Source organism: Rhinolophus sinicus, linkage group LG12 (assembly GCF_036562045.2).
Source record: "Rhinolophus sinicus isolate RSC01 linkage group LG12, ASM3656204v1, whole genome shotgun sequence".
Classification (NCBI taxonomy): domain Eukaryota; kingdom Metazoa; phylum Chordata; class Mammalia; order Chiroptera; family Rhinolophidae; genus Rhinolophus; species Rhinolophus sinicus.
The window spans coordinates 50,210,063-50,228,564 of NC_133761.1; the positions used below are offsets into that span (position 1 = coordinate 50,210,063).

At 37.2% G+C, this 18,502-nt stretch overlaps 1 protein-coding gene across 1 annotated transcript in view; it reads left to right on the forward strand.

Annotated features, from left to right (window-relative positions):
* KMO (kynurenine 3-monooxygenase) overlaps window positions 1-18,502 on the forward strand; it is a 41,198-nt gene that overhangs the window by 11,136 nt on the left and 11,560 nt on the right. The window contains exons 2-8 of the mRNA XM_019746830.2: window positions 3,666-3,735; window positions 4,027-4,124; window positions 5,346-5,435; window positions 9,461-9,509; window positions 12,905-12,992; window positions 14,825-14,990; window positions 18,290-18,361. Of these exons, the coding sequence (XP_019602389.2) occupies window positions 3,666-3,735; window positions 4,027-4,124; window positions 5,346-5,435; window positions 9,461-9,509; window positions 12,905-12,992; window positions 14,825-14,990; window positions 18,290-18,361 (633 nt within the window). The remainder of the gene's footprint in view (window positions 1-3,665; window positions 3,736-4,026; window positions 4,125-5,345; window positions 5,436-9,460; window positions 9,510-12,904; window positions 12,993-14,824; window positions 14,991-18,289; window positions 18,362-18,502) is intronic.

Below are 18,502 nucleotides of genomic sequence, written 5' to 3' on the forward strand. Positions count from 1 at the left end.
TGAACCCAGATTATATTTACTCCTATTGTGTTCATGCCACCTGAGCTTCCTTCTTTCCTGCCCTCAATGAGGAACCATTTATACAGGTTCAATTGGCAAACACCTATGTGTTGGAGAGGTAGGGATCAACACCTGCGAACCTTGGAAAGGACTGAATCAGAATCTCCACCTGAGGCATCCTCCTCTCCCCAGAACCTGGGATCAATTTTGGTCAAAGAAAAGAAACATAACAAAGCCATGAAAAGTAAACCATCAGCCCACCATTGGCTTAGAACTGAGCCCGTCCTGAACACATTCACTGAGACTCTTGTTTGCATGTCACTTGTTGTAGCTCTTTTACTCCACTGTCGTGGAATTCCCGGGACACGGACACATAGACTTCTTGCTTTGGAACCTCAGTCTCTGTACTCATAGATCATTTCCCTACATTAGGTTTTCACTGATCATTTGCCATTTAGATTGTGGCTTGTATGCCGTACTCTTATTTCTGCCCAGCCTATTTGCCCAATAGGAAAGACACCTTCCTAAATTACTTCCTCCAGCCTCATTCCAACTTTCCTGATGCTGTTGGTTCCTGATTGATATCCTGTTCGCTTCCCATTTTCCACCACCATAAAGGAGGCAGTGGTGATTATAACACTCTGAAAGAAAGAGGAGATTCACAAACCTTTCTCTTTTCCACCTCAGTGCTCAGTGAGACCACTCTGTTTAGCCTTTAATCCTTTTTTCCCTCTAAATGCTATAAAACAATTCACCTTTTGGAAGACATTTATTTTATTGTATGAACTTCAGTGTAAGCTTATAGGTTTTCTTTTCCTTGATACCATCTTATTCACTACAATTGCCCTTACTAGATATTCTGTAACACACAAGTGAAAGGAAGATAGGCAACTTTTTATAAATTGGAAGAAAGCACAGAAGGCAGAAAGAGATTTAAGAAGAGGTTTATGTTTAACCGAAGGAAATCCCCTGCAATTAAATCAAGAGCTGTAATTAGTGAGACATAAAGGAGTCCAGAGCCTCGCTGGAAAGAAGCGAAGAAAGTGATGGAAAAAATGTCTAAACACACAGTTTTCTACGCCAGGCACCAAGTTATACTATGAGCTAAAGCAGCTTGATTGCTGTTGGGCAAATGATGACAGCAATAGAAGCTAAAGTCATTTCAGTTGAGGGATTGAAAGGGAAGCAATTTAAAATGATGTCTTCAGACGCACCAAACGTTGATGAGTAATGTATTCATAATTTCAGTATTGGCTACATACTCATAGGAAAAAATGGTTTGCTTGTTTGTTTATCACAACTTTAGTTTTTAGAACAGTTTAAGGTTCATAGTAAAATTGAGGGGAAGGTATAGAGATTTCCTATATCCTCCCTGCCTTATTATCAACCTCCCACACCAGAGGGGAGCATTTGTTACAATTGATAAATCTACATGGACACATCATATCACCCAAAGTCCACAGTTTATGTTAAGGTTCACTCCTGGTGTTGTACATTCTATGGGTTTGGACAATGTATGACATGTGTAATGCGGGGTGTCATTCGGGGTCTCTGGTCCCACTTCCCACATAAGAACACAGGACATGGTGAGGCCAAACAGGAACACCCACGAAGCCATAGATGGGACAGTCATACCACTATATTCTTGCTGGCGGCTGGGTTGGAGACACAGGAGGCAGGAGCCACACTATCCACAACTACTTCTCTCTGCCAACCAACCTCACTTGCTAGCTGCAATCCACCATACTAACTGCAATCTGCTCTTGCTAGCTCAGCCACCATCTTCTTCCTAGCCCCCATTTTTTTGCTAGTGTAGCCACGGCAGTTATATTAGTGGCCAATGGCTCACTGGTTACAGCTGACAGCCAACTAGCCACAGCTGATGGCCATCCAATCACAGTTGACGGCCATTTACTACCTGAGCCAGCACCTTTCTATGTGAGGCCGAGAGCCTGGAAACTGCTTTCTGGGGCTCTGTCCCCACACATGCATGCTTATTATGCTGATGAGGCAACAGATAAAGCACTGCAACCTACATAAAGCTATTAGGAGGGCAACCCTTTAAGCTTTGAGAGGAAAATAGACAAAAAAAACTCTTCCTAACCTCAGAGTAGGAAAAGACTTCTTAAACAAGATACCAAATGCATTAGCAATAATGTAAAATATTGATAAATGTGACTACATTAAAACAAAGAGCTTCTCATCCTTGAAACATACTATGGAGTTTAAAAAGGAAGCCACAAAATGGAAGAAAATATTTGCACCATTTAAATATGGCAGACTCTGTACTCAGATCTATAAATAACTCAAAGGATCGATAGGAAAATGAAAGACAGACAACCCAATAGGAAATAAGCAAGAGACTTTATAAACACTTTATAAAAGAAGAGCTCTAAACAGTTAATCAATATATGAAAAAGTGTTCAACCTCGTAGTAACCAGTCATATGCAAATTCAAACACACTCCTCCCCATCTTACCCTCCAACCAAAATGCTTAAAAGTTTGAGAACATCAACTGTTAGCGAAGATAAACTCCCAGAAGCTGCTGGTTGAAAAACCCATTAATACAAAATTTTGAAATACTTGGCATAAAAAAGGTGAAGAAACATAAAGCTTTGGGCAGGGATTCTGGTTCCCAAGTGTAAAATTCTAGACAAATCATGCACATATGTACTAGGATTCATATACAAAAATATTATTTGCAGCATTGTCAATAATATACCCCAACCAGAAAAAAACTCAAATGTCCTTCAATAGTAGGATGGCTAAATAATCTGTGAGATTTCATACAATGAAAAATCATACAGTAATGAAAATGGGTGACCTGGAGTTAATGTGCAACCATATGGATGAATCTCATAAGCATATTGTTGTGTTAAAGAAGCAAGATGCAAAAAAAATACACAAGTGCGATTCTAATTGTGTGATTCAAAAACAGCCAACATTAACTTATATTGCCTAGGGAAATATACCTAAGTGGTAAAACTATAAAGAAGAAAGATTGGTTATAACAAGTCACCATAATGTTTACCTCTTGGTGAAAGGTTGGGGATTATCATTGGGGCAGCTTTAGGGGGGTGACATTGTTCTACTTTTTGACCAGAGAGGTGGTTATATGGGTGTTTGCTTTCTAATTAGTCTGTAAACTGTACACGTTTTATGATCTTTGTGTATGAAAGTTATAGCTCACTATAAAAAAGTTTTTTAAAAAACCTGCCTCTAAAATTATACCATTTAGTCTTTTTCAATATTCAATATTACTTTTATATTAGTTTCAGGTGTACAGTGTAGTGGTTAGACACATAATTTATAAAGTGATCTATACCATTTAATCTTGAAGTATCCCATTATTTTTGCAAATAATGCTTTCTAGTAGTGACTCAGTTAGCTCACTGTAATAACCAAGACTAGTAAAAAAGTACAGCCACACACAGCATTTTGTCAGTAAAAATTCTTATAAAGGGGGTCAAATATATGGTGATGAAAGGAGATTTCACTTTGCATGGCAAACACACAATGCAACTTATAGATGATGTATTATAGAATTGTACACTTGAAATCTATATAATTTTATTAACCAATGTCGCTCCAACAAGTTTAATTGAAAATTCCCTATACTGGTGGAATCAGATAAAAATATGAAAAAAATTGCTTTGATTCCTAGGTCGGATCATTAAACGCATGCTTCCTTGCAAAGAGAAATTTCCAAGTTGACGTATATGAAGCTAGGGAAGGTAAGACAATACTGAAAACTGTGAGACGTGGTTCTCATTCTCTGACATATTTCTCTTTAGATTTTTTAAAAAACATTTAAAAAAAATAAGAGGAACTGTTATAATTGTTTAAACCTCAACTATCTAAATTCATTTAATACAAATGTATCACTGTTTGTATTTTCTTTAAAAGAGTGAGCAAGGACTTTTAATTTGGTCCTGACTGCACCAGCTGATGAGGTGTTATATGCTCATTCTGTCCTGGGACGTGAGGAGATGCGTGTAACACGATGTCTATTTCCAATGTCTTAGATATCCGAGTGGCTAAATCTGCACGGGGAAGAAGCATTAACTTGGCTCTTTCTTATAGAGGGAGACAAGCCTTGAAAGCCATTGGCCTAGAAGATCAGGTACTTTGTTCTTGCATTTTCCTTACAGAAAATAATACCTGCTGTTTTTCAACAATTGCATGGTCCTGATTTCATCCCGATTCAAGGCACTATTGAATGCCAAGAACTCTGTTTGAAGACTCATTCTGCAAGGTTTTCAAATTTCTAAATTTGGCAAAAGGGTGGACATTTGACATTGGAGGCCCCTGGGGGATCGAGAACAAGAGGCATGACACGGGGCAGGGGGATGCTGCACCCCCACCTGATGGCTGCTTCTGAGGTGGGCTCTCAACAGGATGGTAGGTCTCTACCTCAGAAGGTGTCATCTGAGATGGCATCAGGATGACAGGAGGCAGGCAAACTCCATTCTTTTGACTACATGTGTCCATAGTCTCTTATCCACAATTCTATCTCCAGAAAAGCTCTGAAAATAGAAAGCTTTTCATCAGCCATTCAGCAGCAAATTTGGCCTGATGCAGGACTTTTTGTGGCCTTAAAAAAAAAAAAATCTCATTTGGTGCAACTATGTTTTGCTACAGAAATATTGTGTTTGATTATGAGGGGGTGGCCCAGACTCTGCTGGGCGCTATGTGATATCCACATTTGTACTACCCTACCTCTCTAAAATGTGAAAACTTCTGAGTTCTGAAACTAATCGGCCCAGGTTTTTGGAAAAGGATTGTGGGCCTGTAGTAGATTAACCTTACACGGCCTCAAGGTCACTGATGATCATGCAGTTAGAAAATGTGAACAGAAGCAGTGTATTTTTCTTAATAGGGTTTTTGCTGACAATGTGTCTTGAAATAATATTATAAGTCAATGTAAGTGCCATTTGCATTTTTATAGTTTTCTTATGTCTATGTTATAGGAACGCACGGTCCCTGGGTTTCAGGAGTCCTGGGATTTACTTCCCACGTGTTGCTCTCATTTGTGATCATGAGAAAAATCACTTTTAACCTCTCTGACAATGAACCACTTTCCTCAAGTGCAATGTTTGCTTTAGACCCGATAAACTTGAAGTCAGTTCCAAAATCTAAAGGTTAAAAAAAAGGAAAAACTAACATTTGCAGAAACACAGTCATGACTGATTAAGTTTCTACCATACGGTGCTTCCATTGTCCTTTACATTATTTTTAATTTTTTTTGAAAATATTTAAAATCACACTTTAAAATCAATATCTATGTGATTTGCATTATTCCACGTGATAGAAATTGAAGTTGGTATTTCTGGTTTTATTTCAGATTGTATCCCAAGGTATTCCCATGAGAGCAAGAATGATTCACTCTCTTTCAGGAAAAAAGACTGCAATTCCCTATGGGACAAAGTCGCAAGTATGTTAACCCTGGAAATAGATACTTGTTTGGTTTTGCCTGGAGTCTAATGTCTGGAACTTGCTGCTTGTTTGTTGGCCCTTCCTTTCCTTCCTCTCTAGCCCTGCCTTTGACATTGTCTGCCTTGGTCTAGAATGTGGGGACATACCAAGTTAATTCATAGGAGATACTTGAGATACAGTCCAGTCCCTAATAAATATCCAATAAAAGTTAGCTATTATCCTGGCTATTACTGTCATAGTTATTGTTGTCGTGTTTCTTCCCTCTATGCTTTGCTCATACTGAACACCTCTTCCCTCCCATCTCCTTTCAATTACGTAGAGAAAATTAGCATGTATTTATTGTCAAACATGATATGCAAGAACAACTCTAGAAGGTTTTATGATGTTGCTTCCCCTGACTCACCCAAAATTTAATTATGATAGAATTTATAAAATGAACGAGAAATGCTTTCAGTATCATATAATCTGTAAAACAGGACTCCAGATGGTGATGTAGTTTATCAAAGAAAATCCATTATATGGCTTTGTGTTTTCTTCTAATATTTTACACAATAACATACAGAGTTGGGCAAAGTAAATTTTTATCTAAGTACACCTTCTAAGTTTGTTTCTTCGAGAGAATAAATGTACCAAACATCTATCAACAAGAGGAAAAACTCCGACGTGCTTCATCCAGCGGTGCCTCATTTTCTTAAGTGCAAAACCCAAGTGAGGTTGATATTCTTCTGAGTCTTTGACCCTCCAGAGAGCTCCCATTGCAGGTAGAACAACGTTCTAGACTCACCTGGTATCCTGTTAAAATGCAATGTGATTCTGCAAGGCTGGAGTGGAGGCTGAGCTTTTGCAACCCAGACACACCCAGGTGGTGTCCACACTGCTGGTCCGTGGACCACACTTTGAGAAGCAAAAGACGAAGCACACGTGCTCATGGGAACAAGGACTTGGTGGGTGGCAGGAGTGCTCAACTGTGTGGTTTGAGAGAGGGGAAAGCTTTAGTGTTCAGAGAAGACTTCACAGACAAAGTGAGATCTGAGATAGACATTTTGTTGAAATCTTAAATTGGTGGTGAAATAGCGTCATCCCAATCAAGTGAGGGTCTATCTATGGGAGGAAGTCGGGCGAGATTAGGTTTCTAAAAAATACCCAAGTGCGTATTGGATGAGAAAACTTGTAAATGCACTTTCTCATAACAGAATGTTAACAACAATCGACAACCTTGGATTCATTGACTCCTGCTTTATAGATGAAGAAAGAGGCTGTATGATTTCATGAGCTCAACATCAAGAGAGAAATGAGGCAGGTTTCCTCTCAGACAATGGCAGGTAGAGGTAGTGCAGAAGGCCCTCACAGGAGTGCTGGGCACTACTGCTTAGTTACACTATTTCTTCTGCAAAATTAGATTGACTCAATAATCGTCCCACCTTTTTCTTGGATTAACATGGAGTGTGTTGAAAAACCCATCCCCTCAACAGACAGTGAGTCAATGAAGTACAAATAGATCAAGGAATAAGATATGATTCAAAATATGAGGAAAGCTAGATGAGGAACTCTCCTCACTTGGACCTGCAACCAAAATTGGCTTCCCTACCCACACCATCAGAGGGGTAGAGAAGCAGCTTCCTCACCAATGATTCCCCAAGGAGATGGAACTGTTGGTAGGAATTTCCATTTGGGGGCCTTCAATACATTAGAAAAGGGAGGAAATGACCCCTCCCCCACCAATTCTGCAGTTTCTGAGTTCCTAAGAACTGAGTTAATGCTAAATTTACAGCCACTGCTCTTTCTTTGGTTTGCATCATTACTTTGATATCTGAGTCAAACATGGGGCCTCCTTCTCCTTTAAGAACCACATAAAACTGTTTTGAATCCCTTAATTCCACAGCCTGTAGAAGTCCAAAGCCCTCCCTCCTGACCCCAGGATTTCTATGGATCCCCAGGGAGCCTACCTTCTATTGGATTCCACTGCCTCTCCATGTCCACTCCCTCCCTCTCACCTAGTATTATTGGCTTTGTACCATGATGGTCCCGACATGAAGTTCACCCCTTTCACCAATTTCTACAAACAACACTCACTCAAAAGGCACAGGAATACCCTGAAGACCTGGGGGACCTGGGGGGCTCACACTGTGCACAGAACAGCAAACAACGTAGAAATCCCTAATGTGCACAATCGGGTCTCCACAATCCTTTCTGAATCTCTTCTCTGAGCCTCCCTCCTCCGACTATTGTTTTCTCTGCCCTTTCTCCCTTGCTTTGTCCAGGCTCTTTCTGTCTCACTTTTTCCTCCCATCTCCCTCCCAAATTGCCTGGGCAACTATCAAATCATTCTCTAATATACAGAGCAGGTAAGAGCTCTCCAATTCTTACTTCTAATCTCCCATGCCCAAACTAGAAAAATGATACCCCCTACTAGGAAACATTCTCGTTTGAAGGCATTCAGGGTGTAGGATGTAAACATTTTTTTCTAATATATTTGAAAAAGTCAACACTGCAACTATTGTCTTACAAATCTCCAAGGAGATAATCCAACATTTTTTAGATGATGATGATGATGATGATTATTTTGGTTACAAGGAACACTTTATAGCTCTTGACTTGTTTATGTATATTTATTCTTTATAAAATCAACCTTTGAGAATAGGTATTGGAGGTGAGACTTGACAAGAGTGACTAACTTTTGGTTATGATACAATATCACCCAAAGATATTAAGTAGACGAGACAGGGACACTCCCTGGTCATCCTGCAAGACCCATGTGTCTATCAGTTTTCAAATGTCAACCAAGCCTAATTACTGATATGGAAAGAATATTTTCCCCATGTAAATGAACCTTCATAATTAGAATGTTTCCTAATATACTTTGAATAACAAGTGTGGTTTCCATTGAAACGAGGGGACTAATGACCTAGAAGACCAGAAAACAGAAATAGGAGGCAGAGAATTAAGAAGTCCCTGTTAGTTTTAATTTATAGCAAACACAGGAAACTCTTCCTCAGTCATTGCCTCTGTAGCATGACTAAGTTATTTTTATACCAAATATAGATGTAGTTGTTAATTTTAAATGTCTGCATTTGGATGAGGTGAAGATTTATACATTTTAGCGTACTTGTGTTCAATGTTGTGATATGCCATAATTTTCTAAATTATATGCTTAAAACTTGTAAAGCACTAGACTCACCCTGAATTGCAAGGCTGAATTATGATTTTCATGGGCCTAGGTAGTCATTCTTGCCTTTGTGGGCCCATTTTTCTAAAAGAATAAATATTAAAAGTTAGATTTTATGAGAGCATTGGTGTAGATATTAATATAATCCAGGCTGAATTCATTCTTATATATTCATTATATTTACTTTTTTTTTCTGATTTTGAAATAAACTAAAATTAAACCATTTTCATATACCCCTAAAAGTATGCTGGGCCGTAGGTACTGTGCCTGTCGTTTCTCATGGAATAGTCGGCCCCACTGAATTGTTCTATAAAGTTAGAAATGACCAACACATGTGTCAGGGAGGGTTAATCCTATTCCTACCAACACCCTCCCACCACCACCACTTATGCACACGTACATACACACACACACACACACACACACACACACACACAACCTTTCACATTGAAACGAAGGCCTTCAAAGCAGTCTCTTTGAGAAAAAGTACATTTATACTAGATCCTATCATTTCTGAAGTTTTTTGAACATCTCAACTTGGAGATCTGAGATAAAAATAAGATTTACGATTTGTTGTTGAAACGAAACTATCATAGTGAAAATAAGGTTTTCCTGTAAGAGAAGGGTTTGGTTTTCATAGTATCAACATTTGAAAAAGCCTAAGTTTAAACTTAAGCATTGCGTTGTATGTGTTTGGTTAAAGTGTTTATTTTTTAAAAGACTACTTAGCAAAGTGGTCATAAAACTAAGCTTGTAATTTTCTGCTAAATAATAGATATTTTTCAGTGAATAACATAGAATTATATTTGTCTATTCTCCAGAAAAAAAAAACAGTACCTACTATATTTTTCTTACAGTATATTCTTTCTATAAGCAGAGAAAATCTAAACAAGGATCTATTAAATGGTAAGTCAAATGCTTTATTTTACCAGTTGTGATTTTGAATAAAGCACATGAGACTAATATTGTCACTGGATTTACTGAGACTTGTTTACTATTCCTTTTAATGGGTTTTTAAGAGCAAGACTGTGTACAATACCAATTCCTTCTTGAAAAGTAGTAGTGATACATCCTCTGGCATCTCTTTTTCATCTTTTCAATGACCTAAGTGAAAATCACTTGTTCAACGTGTATTGAATTCCTCTTGTCTTCTAGGCTCTGGAATGAATGAGGACTCACTCCCCGTGAAAGATTCAGTCTAATGGGACAACATATATATGCTAATGATTTGCAAAGTGACATGATCAGATTTGTATTTCAGAAAAGCAGAAAGCTGTAGTGTGGAGGCTGATAGAGAACCACAATCTCTAGAGTATTGGCATAATCATTGGGTGCAAAAACAAGGCCCTGGCCTAAAGCTATAGAAAAGTGGTTGGAGGGAAGGATATAGATTCATGATATTTTTAGGAGACCAAATAACTAGAGGGTGGAGGAGGTTGGGAAAGAGGAAGGTGTAAAATATAACCCTGATGTTTCTAATTCGAGTAACTAAAAGGCCTACACATTAGTGGAAAATCCCGACTTGCCAACTAAATTTGTAACTTGGCTAATCAATGCAATTGCATTCCACGTAGCCCTTGATCATAACAGTTTTTTCTCTTCTTCAGCATTTGTACTAAACAGATTTCACTCCCTGCAAAGCATGCCACTAAAGTATTTCTCCTATGTTCTAAATCAAACGGTCTTCATGCAGTTCAACAATCTCTGACCTTTTGAGAGCAGTTTCCCCGTGACTTATCTGTGTTTCTCCACATTTCCATACCCAATGCAAATTTGCAATGTGTGTTTTGAATTGAATTCAATTGAACTGGGAGGAGAAGTAATGGGGAAAGTCACTCCAGTTGATTCACCAGGGACTTAAGAAATAGGATTTGGTATGCTTACTTCAACTTTTCATTTATTTGTAAGACTGTCTTTTGGATGGGTACATGGGTGGGGTGGGGCTAAACAGCTAGATATATTCATGTTGACCTTAAGAAAGTAAATATTCACAAAATAACTTTTTAAAAAGATACTAGTATTGTCTCAATTTATTAAGATAAAAATAATAGCAAACATTCATGAGGCACCAAGCACTATGTTAAGTGCTTTTTATGCTTTGATTTGTATAACCCTCCTGAAAACTATGTGAGGTGGGAATTATTTGTATCACAGTTGTACACATGGTGAAGGACCAATATAATTTTTGAAACAACTGCTAACACTAAGGAGCTAACATATGGAGAAGATCCAATCTTATTGTATACATCAGAAGCTCCTCTCACTGTTTTTCATTAGAATTGTGCTGCACAGCATGAAACTTCATTAATGCTATAAATACATTAATAAAATAAATGCTGAATCTCTTGACTCCCAAACTTTGATGGGAATGCAAAGTTTTTTATTCTTTTACACAGCATCAAATGTGTGAGCTGCCTATTCCACATATTCACTCAGTTATAAATGCTTATTTCTTCCTAACTGAACAGCTTCCCCTCTGAAACATTTTAACGCAAACATTTTCCAGCATCAGCATTTCATGTGGGACTGTTTCACTGTTCACTATTCTGTTTGATGTTAATAATTGCTAAGCAAAACAAACAGAATAGAGGACATATGGTCAAGTTTGTTTGACAAGTCCTGCATTATACAAGTTTTAAAAGTTTTTTCTCTAGCAGTACTTCCCAGAGCCTCTGTTCTCCCAGTCTGCATTGCAGAGCTTCTAGAGCACTGTCCATCCAATATGTAGCCTCAAGTGCCAGCCATATGTGTAATTTTAAATTGTATATTAACCACATTAAAAAAATAAAAAGAAACAGATGAAATTAATTTTAAAAATGTATTTTAACTGAATATATCCAAATATTATTATTTCAATGTGTAAGCAATATGACAGTTATTCGTGAGACAATTTTGTTCTACGTTTTTTGTTTTTTTTTACTTTTTGTACCAGGGTGTGAAAATCCAATGCATGCCACACATCTCTATTCAAACCGGCCATTTTTCAAACACTCAAGAGCCACATGTGGCTGGAGACCAGGACAGTATAGCCAGGAGGGTCAGGGTGTTAGCATTTCTCCAAAGGATTTGACCACAGAAGATTTATTTATTTATGTATTTATTCATTCATTCATTTATTGGGAGCATATCCCAGGACTGTTGTTCTATAGAAAATTCTTTGGGGTGCATTAGAATACATTTAAGAATGAATGAATGAATAAATAAATATAAAGTTGATTCCGAAACATTCCCTTACTAGTTCAGGTAAACTCTGGTTTCTCTAAAATTATTTGCCAAAAGATTTCCTATACATAAATAAGTCTTGATTTAAGGTCACTCAGTTTTCGGTATTCTAAAACTTCCAATCCCATATCCAAGAATCTTAAAATCTTCAAACCCTAAATCAAACTCAATCAAAACAGAACAAAAGAATGTAAAACCTGAGGCAAAAAAAAAGAGTTAAGGACAGACAGGCATATTGTCCGTATATTTTTTTTTTTTTTGTACTTTCTGTCATCTGTCATCTTACCATTCCTTCCAGGATCTCAGTTACTCCAATAAGCTGAAGGGTTTTGAACTAACACATACATCCTAATTTGTAGCTTTAAAATCAATAAATAGCCTATAATTACAGCTCTCCTGTCCATGAAAAAATTTTGAGGGACAAAGAAATCATATTTTACTACTATAACAGGAACACGATTAATAGCTAAGAGAATGAGATTCACTAAATTCCAAAGATTCATAGCAGGCAAAAAAACAAACAAACAAAAAGCACTAAAATAATCTGATTCTATTTATTGAGGCGTTTCAAATCTTTTTACTCATGTTTTCCCTCTAAGTGTTCCATGGTTGGATTACAAAAAGAATTAGTATCAATAATCTACATTTGTGACAACTGGAATCAGAAGTCTAGAGGACTTACAGTAGGCATAGAAAAAAGGAGTTTGGCTGAATATTTCCAATCACAAATAAAGTCTCAAGATAGAGGCAACTTTTAAAGTACATAATGCCTGCTTCTTTCCCACGGTGCCAATAATTACAGCAATGTAAGAATTTGAATAATGGAAATTGAAATTAGTTAATTTTTTTTTTTTTTTTTTTGAGATGAGGATCGTTGATTTTTATTCATGTCTTCCACTACCAAATTATCCTGGAACACTTACCAAAGAGCTGTCATATTATCATTTTAACTAATCATTTTTACGTTAAGCAGAAATACCTAGCGCTATCATACTGTTGTCAGAAAAGGATTAGTATAGCAATTTGAGTAAGTGAATTGGGATTTTATTTGTGTTTGCTTTCTTTCTTTGTTTTTCCAGCTGTTGAGAAATATCCCAACGTGAAGGTGCACTTTGGCCACAGGCTGTTGAAATGCAGTCCTGAGGAAGGCGTGATCACAGTGCTTGGGTAATTACCAGCCAACCTGTTAACTTCCCAGTGAACAGTGAAGGGTTGGGATGGAGAACTGTATCTGTAAACTTTGTTCTTTGGCTCTTGAAAGAGTTAAGTAATTACCAGAAGGGTAATTCAACTATGTTCTAGAGTCAATGAATTTTATTATTTTTAAAAATATTTTTATTAAAATAAAGCTAACATACAATATTATATTAGTTTCAGGTAGACATCATAGTTATTCGACAGTCCCCACGTGGCACTATACAAAGTTATGACCACATGATTGATTATATTCCCTATGCTAAAGAGGTGATCACCATAAGTCGAGCAACCATCTGACACCGTACCACACGGTCACAATATTATTGACTGTATTTCCTATGCTGTACATTATTACATCCCCATGCCTTATTTGTTTTATACCTGGAAATTTGGACCTCTTAGTCCCCTTTGTCTTCCCCTCTTTTTCAATTTTTCAATTACAGTTGACAATCAATATCACTTTATATTCATTTCAGGTGTACAGCATGGCGGTTAGACATTTATATAATTTACGAAGTGATCCCCCTGACTAGTCTAGTACCCACCTGGCACTCTTCAATGAGTTTTAGATTGAAAATAGGCCTCAGATGTCCTCTGAATACAAATGCCACTCGTTTCAATCCTCGTGCTCGCTCACACTCCCATGGTATTCCACACTGGTGACCACACTCTGCTTCAACTTCTCTCCACCCTTCTAACATAGGACCCTCCACAGTTCTGCTTCTTCTCTCCTCTTTCTGGAGGCTATTTGTCTGCTTCTCCTTAGCTGACTCTATTTCCTCGAAGTTCCAAGCCTCATGTCCCACTCTTGGGGTATGCCATGGATTCATAGTCCATTCAACAGCTGCTTGTAAATTCACATCTCTAAAATGAACCACTAGCCCAGGCCTCTACCTTCATTCCCCGTCCTTATTCCAATCCTAATCCATGTGAATTTCTCATGAAACACATTCAGAGGTACCTCTTACCATAATCTCAAACATATAGAAAACGTTGACCATCTGTTTTTCTCCAAGCCTGTCCCACTCTTGACTTCCCTCGTACTATTACCCAGATAATGAGAATCCTTTTTCCTGTGCCCCTTTCCCTGTTTTCTCCTAACTGTTCTGCGGGCCTCAGAGTATGTCTCCTTCTTCCTGAGTGTCACAGCCCTCAGCTGTCATCCCTGCATGGAGGCTGCTGCAGTCACCTTGCTCTCATTTCCCTTCTCTTCTGCCTCCACTTCAGTATGTCCACTGCAAGTGAGATTTCTCAAATTGCCGCTTCTCATACGTCATTGCCCCCATGGAAAAAATTTTCTCCTTGTTGCCAGGATAATGTATTTAAAACTTTTGTCTCAACATTCAGAATATTCTTCTTCTCCTCCCTCCTTTCCCTCTCCACACTGTATTCTTTTCTTAAGCTTATCTTCTGCTACCCTCTGCTCAAGCCAAACATCTTGCTCCTAAAAAATCCTGGTCACATCCCTGCAGTTCTCCATACATTTCCTCTACTTGGAACATTTTACCTTCTTTTCAAGATTCTCTTCCTTCATGCAGGCAACTCAACTCTTGGTCACACTGCCGTGGCTTACCATGTGTTTATGAATCAGTATGGTTGTGTGCTGTTCTCATTCCCCCCAAAAAAACCCCTGATAGGGATAACAGGTATGTACATTTTATACCTATCAACTCAACGCTCTAAGTCAGATATGTAAAAGGGAGTAGTGGCCCCGATGAGTCGCTAATTTTTATACCCAGATAGAGGTACATCATTATTTTCACCATTAGACCATTTCTTTTTTTGGATGGTTTATTTTCCAGATCTGACAAAGTTCCCAAAGACGTCACTTGTGACCTCATTGTAGGATGTGATGGAGCCTATTCAACTGTCAGAAGTCACCTCATGAAGAAACCACGCTTTGATTATAGTCAGCAATACATTCCTCATGGGTACATGGAATTGACTATTCCACCTAAGAATGGTGGTGTAAGTCCCTTCCCTTTCTTATCCCTTTTCCACACACGGTAACCCTCCTCCCCACACTAGTGTAGAAGTATATTCTAGTGCAGTTGTTCTCAGTCATGTGTCTTGGTCAGTTTTGAAGTTTGTCACAAGTACTTTGCAATTAATAATAAATGGGGATTACAGGTATCCTTTCAATAATATTACTTTCCCTTACCTTTTGATATATTTTCCTGACTGGTAAAAAAGAAAGGAATTACCACTACCTTATGGGAAATACACACGGAATGTGTCTTATATAATAATATCATTTTTCTATTTTCTCTTGGGAGAAAAAAATGGGTCGGGAATCAGTTCTGTATACTGACAATCCTGACTTCTTACACTCATGTTTTAATTGGTCATAATTAGTAAATAAAGTGAACTGCAAGTTGTTGCAAAGAGATTTCCATTGAGTTTTTCTCATTCCCTGGTTCCATATGTGGCCTGAGGCAGATATGTGGTAACTATATTTAAATTGTCACTAGCAAATAAATGTAGAAACTTACTAAGGAAAATTAAAATACCAACAGAAAGAATAAGGATCTTGGCTTATAAGTAGGGATAAGTAAAGAGTATTAGTTAAATACTTGATTTGCTTATAAAACATTGTGCTTTTAAGGTAATGATTTAATCTATTTGTTTGAAATTCAGATATCTATAAAATGTCAATTTGGAATAGTGGTATTATATACCAGTTGTATACCAAACTGTATCCACCAGTCAGATCCATATTTTAACATTACATTGTCTATTTCTTTCTTCTCAAAAATGTGTATACTAATTCTTCAATGCTTATTTTATGGTTTTCTGGTAGGTCCTATTCTCATGGCCCAGGATCTGATAATTCTGAATTGTAGGATATTAGGATTCTGTTGAAAATTTGTCCCAGATTTGAGTAGAATCATGCCTCTTAATGTAGATTTAAGACAGTAATTTATTTTCTAGGTATTCATATTTAATAGTAATAATTCGTGGTTTACAAAAAGTCTCCACTGTTTTGACATGTTACCCAGACAAGGGAATATTTTGACATGGACTAAAAACAATCCCGTGAAAATTACTCTCCCTTCTTTCTTTCCTTCCTTTTTCCTTCCTTCCTTCCTTCCTTCCTTCCTTCCTTCCTTCCTTCCTTCCTTCCTTCCTTTCCTCCTCTCTCTTTCTTTAATGTAGCAGATACTTTTACTCAATTTCTGATGATTGGAGTGGGGATGAGATTGGGTGGGTGATGAGATTGAGTTAATAAAGAGGGGTGTTTTGGAGAAATGTATGGGAGACTCATCTTAAAGATGCTTTTGAGAGCAAGCAAAATGTTTTTGCTTAGAAATTATGTTTAGAGGGACTTGTGGTGAGAGGACCAATGGTAATTACTGCAAGCCTGACCTTGGGACTGCTATTGGATAAGGATAGCTATTGGAGTATAAATTGGTAATTAAAAAGTTGAAAGGGTTGTTTTGTAGGGTCCTTGAATACTTATGGACACCAAAATTTTCTTGGTATCATATTTGTCGTCAGAACAATGTATAAACCATAATCTATGCCATAATCTCCTATGATGAAGATAGGAGGTATGTATTATCTTCCAGCTTTTAATCAGCAGTTTAAACATCTACTATAGCAATAAATGATAAATTGGTCAGCTGCCATTTATCCATTCTTCTTTATCTTTTGGAGTTCTAAAAGGTTGTAGACGTGGTTGAAAGAAAGCAAAAGGGAAAAGCAAGGACGTTTGCCTCACGCACGCTGGTCTCGTTATCACCCCTCTAAAACACTGCTTTACTCAGAAGGTTCACCCCTACCCAGAAGCCGTTGTCCTTCAATTCTTATCTAATCTACAAATCCCTTCTTTTAACCACTTCAGCCCCACAAATTTCTTACCTGCCGTTTTTATCTCCTATCCTTCTAATTTGGCAGCAAATCACTTACTGTCTCTCTACCACTTAATTGTCGATAAAGGGAAGTTACTTGGCTTTCCATATGGATACATCTTGCCTATTCAACTGCATTGTAAGATGTTTGAGGTCAAAGGGTTATGCATTTATTCATTTCTGTGTCTGTGTATTGGGCTTTCTTAGAGGCTCTGGGGATAAAAAAAATGCCAGGAAGCAACAGTCTCTTCTCCTAAGACACAAATAACTATTACAGAGTGAAAATGTTTGCTAGGAGGCTACTCTGATTCATGTGTTCTTCTTACTATGTAAGATATATACATGGTAGGTGCTTCCTAAACACTTATGAAAAGTAACACAAAATTGAAATATTTGGAAAATTGATTCATAGATATATATGTATATATATATATATTATCCCTGGGAACCTTAAGGGTTTAGGTTAATTGGGTCTTTGGGTCAATTGATCTACCAAAGTAATCAATACTTACTCAGGGTGCTATTGTGTTGTAGAGGGGTCATTAAAGAGACAAGAACTCTCTATTATTTATGTTGTAGGAAACAAGTGACAAGAGGATTTTGTTTGTAAAATTTTGTTTGGACCATAAAATTTAAATTAGGACTTTAAAATCTGTACAAATAAGTCCCCAAATAAGATGAAAAATAAAGTATGAAAATATTACACAAACATATATGTTACACACATATATACACATACATATATAGTTAATTACACACACATATATATTACACACACATATATACACATACATATATAGTTCATGCATGTATATATATTTTATATAAGTATATACAGAGGGTGCCAAAAAATGTATACACATTTTAAGAAAGGAAAATTGTATTAAAATTGTAATACTCAATATATACCGATAACAAAAAATGACTACAAGTCACATTTGACTTCTGCAATTACAAGAGATACTCAAAGTGGTTACCATCAGCGTCCAGACACTTCTGATGACGGCAAACTACTGCTTGAGCAATGTTGACCAAAGTGTCCACTCGTATACATTTTTTTGGCGCCCCCTTGTGTGTGTGTGTGTGTGTGTGTGTGTGTGTGTGTGTGTGTGTGTGTGTGTGTGTGTGTGTGTGTGCATGGAAATAAAGAAAGAAAGAAAACATCTCCTTATAGCATGTTCTCACATCTTGGATACCTTATATCAAAAACCCACCTAAGGTTGAGTTTATAAAGACAGAACAAAGTATTTTCTAAGACTAATTCTACTTTATGTAACGATAGATGTGCATTGCACCATGCATATGATGCTGATTTGAATTGCTGTGGACACAATTATAACATAAGCAGAGTCTGTTTTATAGATGTGCTGCCTTAATTACTAATCAAACATATATATATATACTTTTTTTCTGCAGTATGCCATGGAACCTAATTATCTGCACATTTGGCCTAGAAATACCTTTATGATGATTGCACTTCCTAACACGGTAGTATAGAATTTTTTGTCAACTATAATTTTGCATCATAATTAATATTGTTCATGATTTACTTTTGTGCTGAGTATATGTATACCTAATTAATCTTGTCCTTATTTAGTCTATTTGGTGATTACATCTTTGAGACTGTGA